This window comes from Delphinapterus leucas, chromosome 20 (genome assembly GCF_059928025.1).
Source record: "Delphinapterus leucas isolate spDelLeu-1000000601 "Yukka" chromosome 20, BTC_Dleu_Yukka2, whole genome shotgun sequence".
Taxonomy (NCBI): Eukaryota; Metazoa; Chordata; class Mammalia; order Artiodactyla; family Monodontidae; genus Delphinapterus; species Delphinapterus leucas.
The window spans coordinates 56,206,089-56,226,171 of NC_143148.1; the positions used below are offsets into that span (position 1 = coordinate 56,206,089).

A 20,083-nucleotide genomic window follows, 5' to 3' on the forward strand; every position below is an offset into this window, starting at 1 on the left:
CTAGCAGCCTTTCTCTTTTTGTTCAGTTTTGGTTTTGTTTTTGTTACCTCGTTATGTCTTCCTGTTCTTTGGGGTCATTTGTTTGTCCAGAGCCCATCGATCACTGGATTGCATGTGAGTTCAGCTGTCTGCTAGGAAGGATAATTGATCACTGCAGTGCATTAGGCTGCCGGAACCCGGCATGCTTTCTGCCGTCGGCTCCTTCCCCGTCGGGGCCTGCCGCCAGCGCGCCTGGTCTGATGGGTGGCGCAGGAGATCCATCTCCACACCTCCCCGTCTGCGTGCACCTCTCCTCTCGGCCCCTCTCCACCCACAGCCGTGTTCCCCTGCTCCCCGCCCTGGCCTTCATTTCTCAGTCTCTCTGTCTGTAGCCGTGGTTCCCTTGTGCAATTATTGCTAATTAATTCCCAGTCAGAGTGATGGATGGTTTAATTTTCTTTCCTTGAGAGCCCTTGCCTGGCCGGGGACTGGGCAGAATTCCAAGGTGCCGGGGCAGGTGGCTCAGGAGGGTAGGGTCTTGGTAGAGGAGGCCAGAGAGAAGCACAGGGCTTGAGGGACCAGCTTCCCAGCACAGTGTCTTTTTTTTTTTTTTTTTTTTTTTTTGCGGTACGGGGCCTCTCACTGCTGTGGCCTCTCCCGTTGCGGAGCACAGGCTCCCGACGCGCAGGCTCAGCGGCCATGGCTCACGGGCCCAGCCGCTCCGCGGCATGTGGGATCCTTCCGGACCGGGGCACGAACCCGCGTCCCCTGCATCGGCAGGCGGACTCCCAACCACTGCGCCACCAGGGAAGCCCCCACCTTTTTATTTTTAAAAGCAAAAGTTTATTGTTTATTTAGGGGACATACAGAACACTTAGGAGATGCAGAATTCCCTTAACGAGAGAGATGGGATCTCGCTGTGTTGCCCAGGCTGGGGCGCTGTGGTTATTCCCGGGCGCGATGCCACTACCGATCAGCACAGGCAGGTTTGGGGGTTTTTGTTTTGTTTTTTTATTGAAGTATAGTTGATTTTCAGTGTTGTGTTAGTTGTGTCTGGTGTACAGCAAAGTGATTCAGGTCTATGTATATATATTCAGTTATATATATATTCTTTTTCATACTCTTTTCCATTATGGTTTATCCCAGGAGATTGGATATAGTTCCCTGTGCTATATAGCGGGACCTTGTTGTTGATCCATTCTATGTATAATAGTTTGCACCTGCTAACCCCAAACTCCCACTGCATCCCTTCCCCAACCCCCTCCCCCTTGGCAATCACAAGTCTGTTTTCTATGTCTGTTTGTTTCTGTTTCATAAATAAGATCATGTATGTCATATTTTAGATCCCACATATAAGTGATGTACGGTGGTATTTGTCTTTCTGACTTCACTTAGTATGATACTCTCTAGATGATCTCTGCAAATGGCATTATTTCATTCTTTTTGGTGGAGTAATGTTCCATTGTATATATACATATACCGCATCTTCTTTATCCATTCATCTGTCTATGGACGTTTAGATTGTTTCCCTGTCTTGGCTATTGTGAACAGCGCTGCTGTGAACATAGAGGTGCATGTATCTTTTTGAATTACAGTTTTGTCCGGACATACGCCCAGGAGTAGGATTGCTGGATCATATGGTAACTTTGTTTTTAGTTTTTTGAGGAACCTCTATACTGTTCTCCATAGTGGCTGCACCAACTTACATGCCCACCAACAGTGTAGGAGGGTTCCCTTTTATCCACACCCTCTCCAGCATTTGTCATTTGTAGACTTTTTAATCATGGCCATTCTGATGGGTGTGAGGTGGTACCTCATTGTAGTTTTGATTTGCATTTCTCTAATAGTTAGCGGTGTTGAGCATTTTTTCATGTGCCTTTTGGCTGTTGTATGTCTTCTTTGCAGAAATGTCTGCTTAGATCCTCTGCCCATTTTTGGGTTGGGTTGCTTGTTTTTTTTGTTATTGAGTTGTGTGTGCTGTTTGTATATTTTGGAGATTATGCCCTTGTCGGTCGCCTCATTTGCAGATATTTTCTCCCATTCTGTAGGTTGTCTCTTCGTGTTTTGTTTTGTTTTTTATGGTTTCCTTTGTGGTGCAAAAGCTTGTAAGTTTGATTAGGTCCCATTTGTTTATTCTTGTTTTTATTTCTGTTGCTTTGGGAGACTGACCTAAGAAAACATTGATACATTTTATGTCTTTGGGAGACTGACCTAAGAAAACATTGATACATTTTATGTCAGAGAATGTTTTGCCTATGTTCTCTTCTAGGAGTTTTATGGTGTCATGTCTTATGTTTAAGTCTTTAAGCCATTTTGAGCTTACTTTTGCGCATGGTGTGAGGGTGTGTTCTAATTTCATTGATTTACCTGTGGCTGTCCAGTTTTCCTAGCACCACTTGCTGAAGAGACTGTCTTTTTCCCATTTTATATTCCTGCCTCCTTTGTCAAAGATTAATTGACCATACGTGTGTGGGTTTATTTCTGGTCTATCTATTCTGTTCCATTGATCTGTGTGTCTCTTTTTGTACCAGTACCACATTGTTTTGATTACTGTAGCTTTGTAGTATTGTCTGAAGTCTGGGAGAGTTATGCCTCCTGCTTTCTTGTTTTTTTCCCCCCTCAGGATTGCTTTGGCAATTCTGGGTCTTTTATGGTTCCACATAACTTTTTGGATTATCCTAGTTCTGTGAAAAATGTCATTTGATAGGGATCACATTAAATCTGTAGATTGCTTTGGGTAGTTTTGTGATTTTTAACAATATTCTTCCAATCCAAGAACATGGGATATCTTTCCATTTCCTTGAATCCTCTTTAATTTCCTGTATTAATGTTTTATAGTTCTCAGCATGTAAGTCTTTCAGCTCCTTGGTCAGGTTTATTCCTAGGTTTTGTGTGGGTTTTTTTGGTGCGATTTTAAAAGGTATTGTTTTTTTGCATTCCCTTTCTGATGTTTCATTGTTAGTGTAAAGAAATGCAACCGATTTCCAAATGTTAATCTTGTTTCCTGCTACTTTACTGAATTCCTTTATTAGATCTAGTAGTTTTTCTGTGGAGTCCTTAGGGCTTTCTATTTATCGTATCGTGTCATCTGCATATAGTGACAACTCTACCTCTTCCCTTCCAATTTGGATACCTTTTATTTCCTTTTCTTGTCTGATTGCTGGGGCTAGGACTTCCAATACTATGTTCAACAGAAGTGACCCACCACCATCCTTCTCATCACCATCACCATCACCATCATCATAGGAGCCACTGTATACTGAGTATTTGCTATGTGACAAACACAGTGCTGAGCATTTCATGTAATTTTTTCATTCAGTCCTTACTACAGTGTTATGAGATAGCTACTACAGTGATTTCTGTTGTGGTGTGGAGGTCGCAGTACTAGTAATTGGTGAAGCTGGGGCTCACACCTTGGTCTCTTGAGTCTATACCCCTGCCTTCATGCTGGAGCCCTGTGATACCCCCATCCCGGTGCAGAGACACTGACCCTAGGTGTCCCCCGACCCCTGCACCAGATCTCCACCCACGATCCCTCCCCAACTCCTTTCCCCTCTGTGCCCCTTCCCTTCCCGCCACAGGTGTATGAGGGTGGGAGCAACGTGGACCAGTTTGTGACACGCTTCCTCCTGAAGGAGACGGCCAATCAGATCCAGTCCCTGCTGAGCTCGGTGGAGAGTGCGGTGGAGGCCATCGAAGAGCAGACCAGCCAGATCCGGTGCGTTGATGGGACCTTGTGGGGGCCTGTGGGAGTGGGCCATGTGTGTGCTGACCTGCTGCCTGGTGGGGACGTTCGTGTGCTTGGGGGCTGGGTGACCTTGGGGAAGCCGCTGTTCCCCTCTGTGCCTCCACTTCCCCAGCTCTTTAAGTGGGGCCGATTATACCTGCCTTCTCACAGAGTTATGACTAGTTCCTAGGCTCTGATCAATTTGGCCACATTTCCATATTGCTCACATTATTGTTTGGCTAAAGCTATTCTATTGTTTGACTCATTTTTTAAAACCTGGGAATAAATTTAGGAGACTCTGCTGGCTGTTACCATCATTCGAAAACAAGTATCACATGCTGTGGGTGAAGAAATTGAAAAAACAAGCGCTGTTGGTGCCTGCAGTCAGCTTGGACCCTGAGGGCCTGCTCCCTCTGTTCAAAAAGAGAGGCTGTGAGATCACAGATGGGCATTGGAAACAGAGGAGCATCAAAGCATGACCTCAGAAAGATTGAAAGAGCAGTGAAATGGAGTGGTTTTCTCCCAATGTTAGTTAGTGTTATTTAAAGCCTTGTTTGTGGGTCCTTGAAGCCGTGGAAAAGTACCTGGGGTCCCCCCTCTTTGCAGGGGGACACTGTTGGGGCGGTGAGATGGGGGTCCGGAGAGTTAGCAGTCTCCTTCCGGCCTGGCAGGGCCAGCCCCTGGGGGCCACGAGCCCTCCCATTTGCCGTCCTAAGTTCCGGCCAACTCCTCTGTGCCGGTTCTTCCCTGAAGAGCTGATGTGCCCGGGGCAAAGGGGAAATAAAGAAATAGAAACAGGCGGGGGCAGCTGCCAGGTGCCCATGCGTTACTGAGCCTTGAGTCTCTGCCGCGGTTTCCCAGGCAGAGACCCAGCACAGCAGGGTGTTGGTTGCTGGGCCTGGGGGTTTGTGTTTTTTTGGTTGGTGGGGGGCTTGTCCCAGTCAGATGTGACTGCAAAGGCTGCTCAGTGATGCTGTTCGCAAAATGCCTTTGCTCTGAGCACCTGCAGCCCGGTCACCTAGGATATGCACAGTGCAGATTCCTGGGCTCCGGCCGTGGCCGCTGGATTAGGGTCCCTGGGAGCTGAGCCCAGGACTCTGCATAGCTGATCAGTCTTGTGATTCTGAGGGTTCCCAAGGTTAACAGCCTCAGCTCTGGAAGTTGTCATATAGATTTTCTTCATTTTTTTTTTTTTTATCACGATCTTGATTTTAAAACCTGCGGTTTCTATCCTGCTGCAGAACAGATAGGACCGCTGCGTGATTTTCAGAGCCGATTTCCTGAGCTTTGCCAGTTCCGTCACGTGTCAGCCGTTATACCTGCCTGCCCCCTTTTTGGAAGCTTACTTGGGGATGTTGTTGGCAGGGGTGGCACATCGCGATGGGGAGACACATCTGCTTCACAGGCACTGCCACCTCAAACCGCCCAAATCTCACCTGTTTCGGCTCTCAGCTGCAGGTCCCCTGAGCATCCTCTTTCCCAGGCCTGGGGACGTCGTGACCCAGGCACGAGCCACTGGTTCAGACCCTGCCGCCCTTGGGGGACTCCCACTGTTGCCACTCGTGGTCTGAGTTTGTTGAGGCGCCACGACTCACACCTCAAGGACTCTGCCAGCCTTTCTCCTCCCTTGGGGCGGGGGGTTGGCCCCTCTGCACAGGGAGAGGCTGCTGGGCTTTCAGGCTCACAGGAGGCAAATTCCAGAACATTAGCAAGGCAGCCCTGGGGACCAGGCGTGTCGGCCGTGCACACAGGAGTGTGTGTGTGTGTTGGGGGGATATGTGCGTCTGGCTGTATTTTTATGTCTGTGGTGGGTTTTCCAGCATTTTTGCACATGGGGGTTTGGGCATTTGTTGAGTCGCTACTACGTGCCAGGCACAGTGTTTGGTGGGCTGTGTGTGCACGTCAGGGATGCCGGGTGCTGTGCGTGTGTGTGCACATCAGTAGCGTGCGTGCCGGGTGGTGTCACGACAGGGGATGGGGCCAGGCTGAGGTCAGGATCACGGGTCTTTGTCAGATGCCCGCTCTCGACTGTGTCTTAGGGTTTCCTTTTTTGGACAGGGGGCTTGTTAGCCAATGCAGGCCCCCCACCCCAGAGGGCAGTGAACGCTGAATCGGCTCCCAGCGAGGCCGGCAGGGCCGGGGAGAGGGGCAGCCGTGGGCTGTGGGGAGGCTGGGGGCCTGGCTCAGCCTCGCCCGGCCCTGGAACTAAACCTCCCGGGAACAGGGTCTGGGTTCCTGGAAAGGATCTGAGTTCATCCCAACCCGGGCCCGCTTGCAGCGTGCCCTTGGCCAGTGGGCCTGGTGTCCCCCTTTGTAAAACAAAGGCCACGATGTTCACTTCACAGGGCCGGGGCCCCACGGAGTGAGTTCTGTGCACATTTCAGCCCCCAGTCGGTGCTTAATCGGCCAGAGCCCCCCTGCAGCCCCCCTCATAGTGTGTGTTGCCCCACTCCTCTGCAGACAGAACCACAGCAAACCCAGCCACAGCGTGGTGGAGACCTGGTCTGGGAGCTCCACTCCCGTCTACGCCCACAACCACAAGCTCACGGCCGTGGAGCAAGGGAAGAGCTTCCCACTTGGTGAGCGAGCAGTGGCCCAGAGTGGGGGACACGGGCTGGGGGGTCCTGGGGGGAATTCTGAGAGTGGTCCACATGGGGCCTGGGCCTCCCATGGGGACCGAGCCTGGGAGGGCTGGGGGCAGGTCTCAGCGCCGGGGCAGGGCCGGGAGCTCCCCTCCATCTTAGGCCTGGCCCTGCCGCCCCCCCCCATTCAGCATCTCTGTTCTTCTTCCCCAGTCACCTCAGACTCCAGGGAGGAGGGCCTGGAAGCCCAGATCAGCAGGTTGGCGGGGCTGATAGGACGGCTGGAGAGCAAGGTGAGCCCACTGAGCCCTCGCCTCTGTCCCTGCATCCACCCTCCGCCCTCCCAGCCCCCAGGGAGTGCAGAGTGAGGCCAGAGCTCGAGACAGAAGTCAGGAAGTCTTGGCAAGGACATTCCCCAGGTGGAGTGCAGACTAAGGGTGGACGCCGGGAACGGGTCCATTGTATAGGAGCCGAGGAGAGGAGCGGCTGTGGAGGGTGGGCGGGCAGCCAGGAGGGGCGTCTCGAGGAACAGAAAGTAGTCGGCAGGGCCACGGGCAGCAAGGGGACAGAGCTTCAAGGAGGCGTTAAGGCGGCGGCGTGGTCTGGGCAGGTGGTAGCCTAGACCCAGCAAGGTGGTGGGTGAGGGATGGTGACGTCCCAGGAGAGATTAGAATGACCGGCAGCGTGAAGTTTCTTAAAATGTGACATGACACATCCATAAGTGATGGAAAGTGGCACAGCCTTTATGGGATCGTGTTTTCGGAGAACATTTCACGGCTCGGTAGGCACTCAGGATACGATTGTGTTCGCTTTGCAGGGCTGCCAGAACTGGGGCTTAAGCCCCGGCATTTATTCTCTCACAGATCAAGGCTAGAAATCTGAAATCAGGATGTTGGCGGGGCTGGTTTCTTCTGAAGCCTCTCTCGTTGGCGTGTAGACAGCCGCCTTCTCCCTGTGTCTGTGTGTGTCTGTGTCCTGATCTCTTCTTATAAGGCCACCAGGCATATTGGATTAGAGCCCACCCATGTGACCTTATTCTAACTTAATCACCTGTTCAAAGGTCCTGTCTCCAAATATAGTCACGTTTCGCGGTACTGGGGATTGGGACTTCAACATATGAATTTTGGGGGAACACAGTTCAGCCCATAACGATTATCATTCGTTGGAAGAAAGAAAATAATTTGCCTTAAGGTTTACCAACAGGCTCCAGTATCAGACTGCCTGTATTTGAATCCTGGCTATACCACTTAACAGCTGTGTGACCTTGGGCCAGTGACCTACCCTCTCTGAACCTCAGAGTTCTCCTCTAACCACAGAGAAAATAATCAGAATGGCACCTCTCACGGGTCATTGTGAGGATTAAATTAAATGATGTCTTAATGGCTTAGCACAGAGCCTGCTGCATAGTTAGCATTTAATATTAGCAATGTTGTTTAGCAGTTATTATTAGACATTCTGATGCCAGAACCAATACACATACCATACCTGTATATCAACATAAACCAAGATAGCAGGGCCAGAACCAATACACATACCATACCTGTATATCAACATAAACCAAGATAGCAGGGATCTCCAGGCTGTGGGGTTGCGGTGGCAAGTTTACATTTTTCCTACTTCTCTGAGTTTTTTTATATCTTTTGCAAAAGGGCAAAAGAAAAATAGTGCTTTGGTGGGTTTGTGGGTTAGGGATTCGTGAGGGCAGTGGGTGGGGCTCCCCAGGAGGAGGTGAGGCTGAGACTTGGAGAGGAGTCCGAGGGAGGAGGCGGCCATCCCACCTGCAGGTCTGAGGCCGAGGTGGGATCTCCCCCCCGCCCCCCCCCCACTAAAGCCAGCTGCTGGGTGGGAGCGGTGGGAAAGGCTCGGCGGGGACCCTGAGGCCTGGTTGTCATAACAACTCTGCGGGCGCCCCCAGGGGGAGGCTCTTTGAAGTTTATTTTTAGCGCCCCAGTCGCCTTAACAACCGGCTGGCTGGAAACCAAGGAGCACCTGGGCGTCCTGGAGACGGGGCGGGGGCCCTCTTCCCAGCCTCTGATTGGCCCGAGCTGCGAGCAGGGGCCAATCCGGGACCTGCTCTGGACCCCGCCCTCCAAGGGCGAACCTGAGCGGTCCTAGCTGTGCCTGGGCTCCTGGAACGCTGGGACGGCGAGGCAGGGAGACCGGGCGGGGGGCGCAGACGTGGGTGCCGCCGCCCCTCCTCCACCCTCCCCTCATCTTTACCTCATCCTCACTGCCGCGGGGCCCAGCTGGCCAGGAGAAATCTAGGGAACCAGTGCGCTCCAGGAGCCCATCTACACGGTTTTAAAACCACGGAAAGAGACTTGCCCTGCCAAGCAGACCTTGGCCGCCTACAAACGCCTACATGCACACCCTATGTCCCCGGAAAGTCAGTACCCTCTCTGGGACCGGCTGTGTAATTTATGGGGCCCCTTGTTCCAACATTATTAAGAATGTCCAGGTGGTGACTGCATGGGTCATGGCCCTGCACATTGGCCGCGTGGGTGCGGGATTGCGCCAGGGACACGGGCTGCCCTCGTGGAGGATGGACAGGGATGGGCACAGAGGTTGCCTTTATTGGGGTGCCCAAGAAAAAGAAAGAAGGATCCTGATTCCGTGGATCAGGAGAGAGGCTTGGCCTCATCAAACTCAGCCTCTGACCCTGGACCAGCTTCTGTGGCCTCTGGGTTCTCTGCTCTGCAATGATGGTGCTGGGCACCATTACAGACACAGGCACGTGGTCAGGAGCAGAGTGCACGGGCTTCCTGCTTTCCTAGAGCTCACAGTAGGGCAGCCACGACCTCGGGGAGTCTGGCAAGTTACATAAGATTTGGTAGAGAGGGTTTAGCCCCCAGGGCCGGTGGAAGGCCAGCGAGCACAGACGACCTCATTCAGGCCATTATATTCATGAGGCGCCAGGGGCTGTGACTGGGGGCGACGTGTAAGTTGTCGGGGAACCTGTTGCCAGCAAGGCTGTCGGCGGAAGTTGTGACGAAACCCCAGCGTCCTGGGTTCAGCACAGTGGAGCCTCCTTCGTGTGCTCTGCAATTGGTGTGCTTGGCCTCTGTGGCTCCACTGCCCCCTAGATGCCACGGCCAGAAGGGATCTGTGCCACTCCCTGTGGTTGGCCTTGCAGCCTGGCTTCCCGGCTCGTCTCTTGAGCCAGCAGTGTGCCTGGAGGGTGGGCTGAGCTCTGCGCAGAGAGGCCTGGCCCTGGGAGCTCCCACCCGCTCGGGGACTCCAGAGCCGCTGGAACCGTGGGGTGGAGGGGCTGGAGCTCTTCGGTGGCCCTGGGAGCTCAGGTGTCACTGTGGTGGTCCTGGGAGCCTCCCTAGCAGCGGTGGCCTCTGTCTCTGGCATCTCTTCATGCTTTGTTGTTGCAGACCCTTTGCTTTGACCTCCAGCAGCATCTCTCGGATGAAGAAAGCACCAACATGGTGAGGACCCCTCTCCTGTGGCCCCGTCCCTGCCTGAGCCAGGCCTCAAGATGCAGGTGGCTTAGTGTCCCTGACACCTCTACCCTGGGACCACCACAAGGGGAGATGCAGCCCCAGCACTTGGCCACCCTCCCCTCCCATGAGCATTCTTAGAGGCTCCAGGGCTGTGATCAGTGGGGCCCGGAGCAACGTAATCAGCGGGACAGTGACGTCAAAATGCTGATTCAATCAGAAACAATTTTGCTGGTCACTCGTTCTGTTGTGTCCTGGACCCGAAGCCTTGCAGGCAGCTCCCAGTCTCTCTGGAGCCTCTTTAAACGTCCCTGTTTTTTCAGCACTTGTAGGACTACTCCCTGCATTTGGCTTCTTAAGTTTAGCTCATTTTTCGCCAGTTTCCACGTGTAAGAATGAAAAGTGTGGGGGGGGGGTCGGTTTTATTCTGAAGAAGTCCTGTCCTGGGGAGGCGGGCTCCTGGGCTGGGCGGGGTCCCGGGGGAGGCGGGCTGCCAGGGAGCCTGAAGGGTGGCTCACTGGTCCTGTGGCCCCGGAGCATCTGCAGCTGGTCCGGCAGGAGATGGCCGTGTGCCCTGAGCAGCTGGTCGAGTTCTTGGACTCCCTGCGTCAGTACCTGAGGGGCACCGCCGGAGCCAGGAGCTGCTTCCAGTGAGTAAGCCGCGGGGCGCGGTGGTGGCTGGGAGCTGCGTCTGGGGTGGAGGCACAGGGCAGGACCAGCCTCACCCCTGAGAACACAGCGGACCCGGACCCCACGGAAGCCCCCTAGCGGGGTGGTCCTAGCGCGGGCTCTTCCTTGCTGCGCAAACGTGCCAACTGACTTCATCTCGCGGACCTCAGCTTACTCATCTGTAAAGTGGGTCCACTGCCCGGACCCGCTCCCTGGTGGGGTTGGAGGCGTCAGTGGAATAATGACCGTGGGGGGTACAGGTCAGTGCCTGGCCCCCAGCGCCCACTCAGCGTTAGCCGCCACTCGGGGGCCTCACCCTCTGGTCCCTGCGGCCAAGGCCTGCATCCTTGCTGGGGGTGGTCCCAGAGGGCCGTTGGTGCAAGCTGCCGGGCTGTCTCCTGTCCGTGGCCCACCCGTCGGTGCCCAGCGGTAGGCTCCGTGCCTGTTCCCTGCCTCGAGTGTCTCCCTCCCCGGTTGCTTTTTTCCTACCTCAAGAGCACATGTGCCTCCACCTGCTTCCCGGTGAAGCAGGGGGGCCAGGCCTGGGGGTGCAGCGTGACTCAGCTGCTCTTGCTGCACGTTAATTCCAGGTGGTGGCAGAGGGCAGGTGAAGAAAGATGGTTCCGGTTGGCAGTGGGCACTGTGCAGGCCAGCGAACGGGGGGCTTTGGGGAGGGGCGAGGCTGAGCAGCCCCCCCCCCTCCCCGCCGCAGAATCTGAGGCCTGGCACAGGCTGGTGCCCAGACCTGGCGTGGCAGTGAGGGTGCCGTGTTTGAGAAAAAGCAAGCAGCTGGTGTGGCTCGACAGAGTGACCCAGGGGTGGGTAGGTCAGATGGCCAGAGAGGCAGGCAGGCCCTGCTCGTGCCGGGGACCAGGGACCATGGGGGAGAGATGCTTAGGCAGGAGGGAGACTTGGTCTTGCCTCCTTTGTGTAAGAAGGGGTGGCAACAGGTGTGCAGCTGGCGGCCAGGGAGAGGCCATGCAGTCACCCGGAGAGGGCACTGGTCTTGGCACGATGTGGGCAGAGCTGGGGTCTGATTTGGAGTGGGACTGACTGGACTTGACCATGGCCGGGATGGGGTGGGGGGCTGCAGAAAGGGGAGGCCAGGTGGTGTGCGAGATTCTTCAGCTTCAGGAACTCGGTGGAGGACGGGGCCGCAGGCTGAGCGGGAGAAGCCGCGGAAGGTCAGGCGCGTGGGTGCGGGGAGTTGCACAGGCCTTGCGGGCCACATTAAATTTCAGATGCCATGCGAGGTGCTGACGTACAAGTGGGGAGATCCGGGGAGTGGGGGGCATGCAGGTGTCACCCGGAGCCACGGGAGCTGTGTGCTCATCGTGGGAGACAGCGCGGAAGAAGGGGGCCTGGGGCTGGGAAGGGCCGGGAGGGGGCAGCATGCAGTAGGGCGTCCTCGCTGCAGCCCCAAACCTGGCATTGCCTGTAGTAAGGCAGCAGACGTCACCGGGGCAGGATTCTCCTGAGGGTGTGTGGGAAAAGGAGAAGGAACGGGGCAGGTGGCCGAGAGGTCAGATAGGGTGGTATCGTGACCTCGGAGAGGCCGGCCCTCCCTCTCCCGGGGTCGGCCACCTTCTTAGAGGCACCCCCCCCCCACCTTGCTCCATCCCCCCAGCCTGGGTCTCGTCTTATTTGAAAGGGGGTGAGTACCCTGGTGCTCACACAGGGACGGCAGCTCAGGGACTTGGGCCATGTCTGATTCTCCTACTTTTAAGGATTAAATGAAAGAATGATTTTGAAGGACAGCGTGGCAGGTGGAAGAGGCTTTTAGTTTTAAAGGTAGGTTTTTCAGTGATTAGAAAGCTTTTTTCAAAGACGTTTCACTGTCATTCATTCAGCAGCCACGCTGGCCCCTGTACCGGGCCAGGCCTTGCTCTAGAGGGTAGAGAGGTGCACGCAGCTGATCAGAAAGGGAGCGTCTTACTGAGAGCAGCCTTGGGTGGTGACAGGCTGCCTTGCGGGCCTGTCCCCACCCCCGGCTGCTGCAGCTTCTGCCAGCCTCCAGGGTCTTCGGGCAGCCCCGAGCCTGGCTCAGGGGAGGCCCTGTCTGGGGGCCGTGTGGCCCTGTGTGCACCCCGGCGGGGAGCAAGCAGGCCGGCAGCCCCGTGCAGCCACTGAGTCTGGTCTCTCTCCTCTTGCAGCATCGCTGCTGTGAGGCTGGCGGACGGTGTCACCTTCGTGGTCTACGAGTTCTGGGAGACAGAGGAGGAGTGGACGATGTAGGCCTGGCCACGCACGTTGTCTAGTGTCAGCCCTCGGTCGGGGGTTAGGTGGTGGGACGGGGGGCGGGGGCCTGCCCCGGCCCCCTTTCCAGGCCCTTCCTTGTCCCAGAGGCTCCTTGGCGGGGAGGGTGAAGAGTCAGGGTTCCAGCAGCATCCACTGCTCAGACAGCTGGGTCTCAATCCACTTGGAGGTGGCATTTCTCAGGCTGGAGCTTGACCCTCTGAACGTGCTCTGCTGGGCCCTGAATCTGGGCTCCTGACCGGCCCTGGGAGCAGAGGCCAGGGTTGCTCCTGTTTCAAAACTGCTGCCCGAGGATAAAAATCCAGAAAGTTCTCTCAGTGAAGGTTGCTCATGGGGAGGCAAGAGCCAGGCTGTGCCCCCGGGGCCCCGGCCCCACCTTCGCACCAGGGTTCTGCGCCCCGAGAGCTCACGGGCGGCCCCCTGCGTTGCAGGCACCTGCAGAGCCCCGTGTGCAAGGCGTTCCGGCACGTCAAGGTGGACACGCTGAGCCAGCCCGAGGCCCTCTCCCGGATCTCCGTGCCAGGTAGCGGGGAGGAGGGCCTGGACCAGCTACAGAGGGAGCGGGGACGCCACGGGCCCGGTAGAAACGGCTGAGCTGAGGCCCAAACCATTCCCTTAGCTGCCAGGAAGTGTAGTCCACCAGACAAGGTGTCCCACCTAGACAAGGCAGGGAGGCCTCAGCCGCGCCCAAAGGCCAGGGCCCTGAGCCCAGCATGCGGCAGGCCTGTGCTAGGGGCCCTGAAAGCGCCCCCAGGACACGTACCTCTGTGCCCTTCGTAGGGCCCGGCCCCCCCTGCCGCCCGCCTGGCACAGAGTTGGCACCGGCAGAGGAGCGGCAGCCTGCAGGCCTCGGTCTCTGGCCGGAGCGGGGAGGGGCCGCTGCAGTCTCCTCCCCCTGACACGTCTCCCTCCCTCCTCTCCAGCTGCCTGGTGCACCCTGGGTCGCGACTGAGCCCCTGCCGCCCTGCTCTCTCTGATGAAGGACAGTGCACTCTATTCTAGAAACTGTGGTATACGAGCTGTCTTTTCAGTAGAAGAAGGTCTTTTCCCGCTGGTTGAAGTGAAGGCGAACCCCCGCCCCGCTTGTTGACACAGCAGCATCGAGCTGCTGGGCCTGCTGCAGGAGCGAGGGGGAGCGGCCCCGCCCCCAGCGCATGGCCACACAGGACCAGCCCCCACGTCCTCGGCCGGGCTCGCCCCTCACCCTTCTCCTCCCCTCCTGGTTGCCACTCCTCCTCCTGTGAGGAGCTGGGACCCTGTAGTGGCCCCCGGGCCGAGCCCGCAGGCGGCAGTAGACCCCATGTAGCCAGTGCCCTGCTAGGCAAACAGCCACCTGGGACAGGCACCAAATAAACTAGCGCTGGGGACGGCTGCGTGTTTGTTTCCCGTTTTCTAGTAGATGACAGCGGGCGAGTGAAGCTGTCAGGATGCTCGGGGCCCCTTATTAGCCCTGAAACCTGAACCAAGTCGCCTCAGCTGTCTTATCTGTCAAGTGGAAGTGATGCCTCTGAGGTATGTATCTTGACAAATAAGTTCACGCCTGGTGCGGGGGGGGGGGGGGTCCCCACGACCACCCTCGGCAATTCACCAGAAGGTCTCTCGGAACTCAGCCAAGCCATTCTACTCGTGGTTAACGGATTATGGCAGCAAAAGCATACAGACGGAACTCAGCACGGCGGAGGGTCCCGGAGGGACCAAGCTTAGGGTTGTCCCTTCCCTTCCCAGTGACACGTGCAGACAGCACCTGGTTCTCCCAGAGCTGCCCTGTGACATTCATTACGCATAGGGAACTGCCAACCAGGGAAGCTCACCTTCAGAGTTTGCACTGGGGGGCGGCTCTGGCTGACCTTAGCCTCCAGCCCCTGTGGAGGTCAAGCTGATCCCGAGTGGCCCCAGGTAAACAAAGATACACGTGTCAGGACTTTCCAAGGTCCTAGAGGTTCATCACCTCCTAAGAGCCGAGGGCAAAAGCCAGACCTCCCTGGACACAGTCGATCCTTGACTGCACACCCTGTTCCAACAAGCCAGAAGAACCTAGACTTAAAGGTGATTTCAAGTCTGATGCTGGAACCTCTGTAACTTCCCTGGCCGCGGTGCAGGAGAGACAATACACAAAAGTCCCAAGGGACAAGAAGAGAGCCATGCCTCCCTTTCCCAAAGCAGGGCGGAAAGGAGGGCAGGTAGGGAGGGGGCTGCTGGGGAGCCAGGGGAGGAGGAGAGAGAGAAAGGGCCTGGAACTGGGCCGCGGTGCCCAGTGAAATCATGGGGGCTTGTTGGAAGCGTAAAATGCAGATTCACATCCCAGCTGAACACGTCAGCATCCTTGCACTGAGCCTCTGTTTTCTCATATGTGAAGTGGGGAGAAGACCCTCCCTTTGAAGATTAAGAACTGCCTGGCTCACGAGAAGGCCACTGCAGGAGGTCCTGCTGACAGCGTCACCTCACCCCACCCTACCGTTCCAGGCTGTTTGTTTTACAAAAAATAAGCTCAGGGGGTGGAGGCTCTTGGAGGCGCAACTGAGGAAGCCCGCCCTCTGGGCCCGTGACCCTCTGCCCCAGCTCTCTTGTAGCCTCGGAGCTGACTGCACCCACGGGCACTTAAGCACCTCCTCAGATTCCGAGTGGGTGGAATAGGCTCTGAAGAGAACAAACATCAACCCTAAAAGGGATAAGAGCCTCCACTTACTTTACACTCCAGTGCGAGGCACTTGGCAGGCGCCGTCGCTGCTTCCTGCGTCATCCTGGGATCCGCAGGTAGGGAAACCGATACCCAAAGGCAAGCAGCTCAGCAGAGGTCACACAGCCACGTGGCACTGCTTCATCCAAACCCAGAGCAGCTCTCAGCCCCCCAATGCTGTGCTCTAACCACCTCGCACACAGCAGAGACAGGTGCAGAGGAACGGCTCCGGATTAATACGGTCAGATCCCAGTCCGGTTCCCCCAACAGTTAAAGATGGAAATACCACGTGACCGAGAAATTCCCCGCCCCCGGGTATATACCAGGCCCAAAAGAATTGAGGCACTTAAGCAAGCAAGCACTTGTGACCGCAGCTTATTCACACGAGCCAGAAGGTAGAAACATCAGTGGACGAATGGACAAACCCAGGTCTATCCATGCAGTGGATCGTGATTCAGCCATAAAAAGGAACGAAGTCCTGACCCCACGGCCACAACACGGGCGACGCTTACACACCCTATGCTGAGTGAAAGCAGCCGGTCACGGAAGGCCACATTTGCACGATCCCGTGCACACGACACGTCTGGAAGAGTTCAATCTATAGAAATGGAAACTAGAGTAGGGGTTGCCAGGGGGCTTACTGCTGAGGAAGGCGTTTGGGGAAGCGATGGAGGAGGTGCTTGTGTGCCAGTGCAGAGGTACCCAATGCCCCTGCAGCGTGCACTTCAAAACGGTTAACTTTATGTTACGTGAATCTCATTTTAAAAAAAATCACAACTCACCTGCTCAAACAGGTTCAGCATCTGTGTCCCTTGCCGTGTCCCGTTCAAAACCCAAGCCTTCCACGGGAGGCATGTGGCCGCCATCCTGTGTGCGACACAGGCAACCCCTCAGGTACTGGGCTGCTGCGGTCCCTGTGCATCACCTGGGGGCACCTAGAGCCACTGGAAGGGCACCTCCCCAAGACACTCGGACCCCCTGTAGCCCATGCTGCTCAGAGCAGGAGAACGAGTCCCCTCGCCCATTCACAGCTGTCACTTGAGACAGGAGGGTCTCTGCACTCAAGCACACGTGTCACCACTGGGAGGGAGGGGCTGCCCTCAGTTTCGTTTTAGAGGGGAACAAACAGGATGGGAACCAAGGGCTGGAGAAGGAAGGAAAGGAGGAGGTGCTGACCCAGGTCCCAGGAAGGACACCGAGGCTAAGAATAGCACTCACGGAGGTTTTCCTGGGTCAGCAACCTGAGGACCAGGGCTGTTTAGAGCGGGGACGGAGCCTGGCCAAGGAGCCAGGGCCGGTAAATGGCAGGCGGAGTCAGCTCCGATGTTCCAGACCCAGAGCCCTGTGCCACCACCCTGATCTCAAGCACGCCGCTTGAGCCCCTCTGTCCTCCAGCTGCTATCCCGAACCAGGGGGAGGCGCTCGCGGTTGGAGGAGGTCAGTCCAGGAGATGATCATACCTGCCTCACGAGCTCAGACATCAGAGGGCAGCATCCCAGCCTGCATTTCTGTGCATCACGTCCTTGCGTGATCATGGCCGATCTGAGGCTCAGTCCTATGAGAATCCCCTCCACCTGTCAGAGATGGAAACGACTGTACCCAGGGGTGACACCTGTCATCCCTGCAAGAGCCCCACCCTCATCTCTGCTCAGTGTTAGTGCCAGGCCACCACCTCCCTGAGGTGCTTTCCAGCTTTGGCGTAAGCCCTGTGGTCCTATTTCCCTTTTCCCCTTAGCTGCCAGGAAGCTCAGTGTTCACCTCCTCATACTCCCAACCTAGCTTTTCTGGAAATAAAACTACCATTGCTTGGGTGCCCCCACCAGCTGCTGTAAGTACATGATCACCTTTAGTTCTCACACCGTAAGCCCACATTGCCTCACACACAGTAAGGCTGCTCTGTTTTGCTGGTGGGGAAATTGATTCGTAGAGGAGGTTCATGAACTTTCCAAATCTTAAGTAAATGGCAGAAAGTATTCACAACCAGTCCAACCCCAAAGCCACTTCATACACTGCCTCTCTTTTCGGCACGACCCTTACCCGCCATGCTTCGTTCTTACCCAGGACCCTCCGTGAAGGACCCTCCGTGAAGGGTCCTATCACAGCCCAGCCTTCCTGGGCAGCAGCACAGTGCCAAGCACACAGGGTGTAGATGATACGTCTCGGACCATCCAAACCCGCTGCCAGCTCTGGGTCCCCCTCACTGGGTCAGAGTCTCCGCCAACAGCCAGGGCACTGGGGGGCAGGGGCCCCATCCCCACCCCCTGGGTCAACTAGTTCCCACCCCCCTTGGCCACTCCTAGGAGCAGAAAGAAAATGGACAATGGAATTGAACCCAAAATCAGTCCCAACCCAACTCTGCACCTCACGCGACAGGCGGCCTTGAGTTTCCCAAGCCTCAGTTGCCTCACCTGGAAAATGGGCGAGTTTGAAAACATCATGCTAAGTCAAAGGAACCAGACACAAAAGGCCACGTATTGTATGCGTCCACTCATGTGGAAAGTCCAGAATGGGCAAATCCCTAGAGACAAAGCGGATCCATGGTTACGGGGAACCGGAGAGAGGGCGGAATAGGGAGTCAAGGCTAACGGGTCCTGGGTTCCTTTGGGGGTGACAAACGTGTGCAGGAATTGGATATTGGTGATGGCTGCACCAGTCTGCACATCTAATGTGCACCGAATTGTACACTTTAAAAGGGTGGACTACGTGGTACGTGAATTACATCTCAAAAACCAAAATTAATACAGGTGGATAAACTGGAAAAAACCAAACTCTAACAGTTCTACCAACAGCCTCACACACACGTGACACGAGATAACAAACAAGGCCCGGCTGCTGCCTACCTGGAGGGAGGTGTCTAAAGGACGTCAGCCCATGCAGGCTCTGGCACTGCTGGCTCCTGGCAGATGTCCCAGGGCAGAGGAAGAGCGGCCTGAATCCAGCAACATCCATCCAGGGGTTGCCGGGCCCTGGGCAGGGTCAGTGCCGGGGACAGCGACGCGGGAGCCCCTGGCCCCGTCTTCCTCTCCTCCCCGGCCGTGGGCAGATCCCTGCCCCCTCAGCCGCAGCTCCAGGCGTGGTTTCTCACCCCCGGATCGGGGAGGGAATCATGGAGCAGACAGCACACTTGGCCTCCAGGCTCTTCAGGTCCAGCCAGCGGAAGGGGCAGGGGCTCTCCTCGGGTCCCCCCCCACCACCACTGGAGCGAGGCCAAGCACAGGCTGTGTGGCCAGCTCTGGGCACACATCTCCTTGGGCATTCCCCCGTGCCGTGGCACTGCCATCCCCAACGGATGCCGCCCCAAATGCCCTCTGGGCTCTCACCCACCGAACAATGCCCTTGCCTCGTGTCTTTGATCTCAGCACCCCAAAGCAGGGCTCTCTGGGCCTCAGCACCTGCCTCCCAGTTATGGGTTTAACTTATTTTTCTGGGGGACACAGTTTAAGCCCTAACCTCTGGAAACCGTGAATGTGACCTTATTTGGAAATAGGATATTTGCAGATCCCAATTAAGTAATTAAGATGAAGCCATACTGAATTAGGGTGAGCCCTGTAAGAGGGAAATTGAGACAGATACATAGGGAAGACGCCCACGTGAGGGAGGCGGCAGAAATTGGACGCATGCAGCCACAAGCCAAGGAGAACCAAGGATGGCCAGCAACCAGCAGAAGCGGGAAGAGGCAGGAGGGACCGTCCCCCTAGAGCCTGCAGAGGGAGGGTGCCAGCCCCGCCCACACCTTGATCTCAGACTTCTAGCCTCCAGACTGTGAGAGAGTGCACTGCTGTTGCCAGAAGCCCCCAGTCTGTGGTCACTTGCAGGGCAGGCCCAGGACACTAAGAAACTCCTCACCACTGCACCAGAAACCCTGGGAACCAGAAGAAGCCCAAATGAGCAGCCTGGGAAGGCAGAACGTATCCGTTTCTCCAGCATCTTTACGATGAAATAACATCGGTCTCACGGCTGGATGCAGGCAGCCGGACCAGGGCAGCCGTGGAGACCCCATCCCGCTCGGCCGCGGGCCGCCCCTCAGAGCAGCTCCATGACAGCCGCCACCGTGCTCTGCCCGAAGATGAAGGTGCCGACGAGCACGGAGACCACCCCCCAGGCCTCCAGGAAGCACCTGCCAAGTCAACAAACTCACGTCAACACGCGCTCTTCTTCTGGAGATCTGCACAGACGAGCCAAACACATGTAGAAAACTTATGATCTGAAGCCTAGTAGAGTCACCAATTTGGAAAAAATTCAGGTTACCCTCCTTTACCTGTAGGGATGGGTTTCTGAGACAACAGGAAATAAAGTACCCATGCAATTGAAAAAAAAATACAACTCTCACCCAATCTGTTGTTTCATAACCTCGTTCCTTCCCAATATTTTATCAAAGACAAAGAAATAGGGGGAGGGAGACACTAGTTTCAAACTCCCTTCTCTTCCGCTTCTTTTCTTTAGGGGGTTGATGCCCCCGAAAGTGAGGAAGGAGAAGAAAGCCCTAGGTCACACAGATGGGAACAGCGGCTGGGGGGCCACGGAGGAGGGGACAGAGGTAGCTGGAACTGGTGGTCACGAGACCACATCCACAGGCTTCATAACGTAACCAGGAGAGACGGTGCAGACAGTGAGGCAAAAGCCACGATAATAAGATTCCCACGAAATGATAGGGATACTTCTGGCCCATTAACAAAGGCCACAAGGATCCGTTGTCATGGAAAGACCATCTCCAGTTACACAGTGTGGCAGAGCGGCAGCTCGGTGC

General features: G+C 55.9%; 2 protein-coding genes and 1 long non-coding RNA gene across 4 annotated transcripts in view; 1 reads left to right on the plus strand and 2 right to left on the minus strand.

Annotated features, from left to right (window-relative positions):
* NECAB2 (N-terminal EF-hand calcium binding protein 2) overlaps positions 1–13,426 on the plus strand; it is a 35,019-nt gene extending 21,593 nt beyond the window's left edge. Inside the window, exons 6-12 of the mRNA XM_022583069.3 lie at positions 3,561–3,697; positions 6,167–6,285; positions 6,502–6,581; positions 9,669–9,722; positions 10,272–10,384; positions 12,557–12,634; positions 13,091–13,426. Of these exons, the coding sequence (XP_022438777.2) occupies positions 3,561–3,697; positions 6,167–6,285; positions 6,502–6,581; positions 9,669–9,722; positions 10,272–10,384; positions 12,557–12,634; positions 13,091–13,253 (744 nt within the window). The 3' untranslated portion in view covers positions 13,254–13,426. The remainder of the gene's footprint in view (positions 1–3,560; positions 3,698–6,166; positions 6,286–6,501; positions 6,582–9,668; positions 9,723–10,271; positions 10,385–12,556; positions 12,635–13,090) is intronic.
* On the minus strand, positions 11,697–19,135 carry LOC149744716 (uncharacterized). Of its 2 annotated transcripts, none has more exons than XR_016391047.1 (5): positions 18,177–19,135; positions 17,745–17,854; positions 16,797–16,910; positions 16,119–16,203; positions 11,697–12,939 (listed from the first exon to the last, which is right to left on the minus strand). It is a non-coding gene; the product is annotated as an uncharacterized LOC149744716 (long non-coding RNA). The 2 variants fall into 2 exon arrangements; XR_016391046.1 differs by having other exon boundaries at positions 11,697–12,942.
* Positions 19,136–19,242: 107 nt separating this feature from the next.
* Positions 19,243–20,083, minus strand: part of SLC38A8 (solute carrier family 38 member 8) — a 30,090-nt gene continuing 29,249 nt past the window's right edge. The window contains exon 10 of the mRNA XM_022583060.3: positions 19,243–19,453. Coding sequence (XP_022438768.2) covers positions 19,360–19,453 — 94 coding nt within the window. The 3' untranslated portion in view covers positions 19,243–19,359. The remainder of the gene's footprint in view (positions 19,454–20,083) is intronic.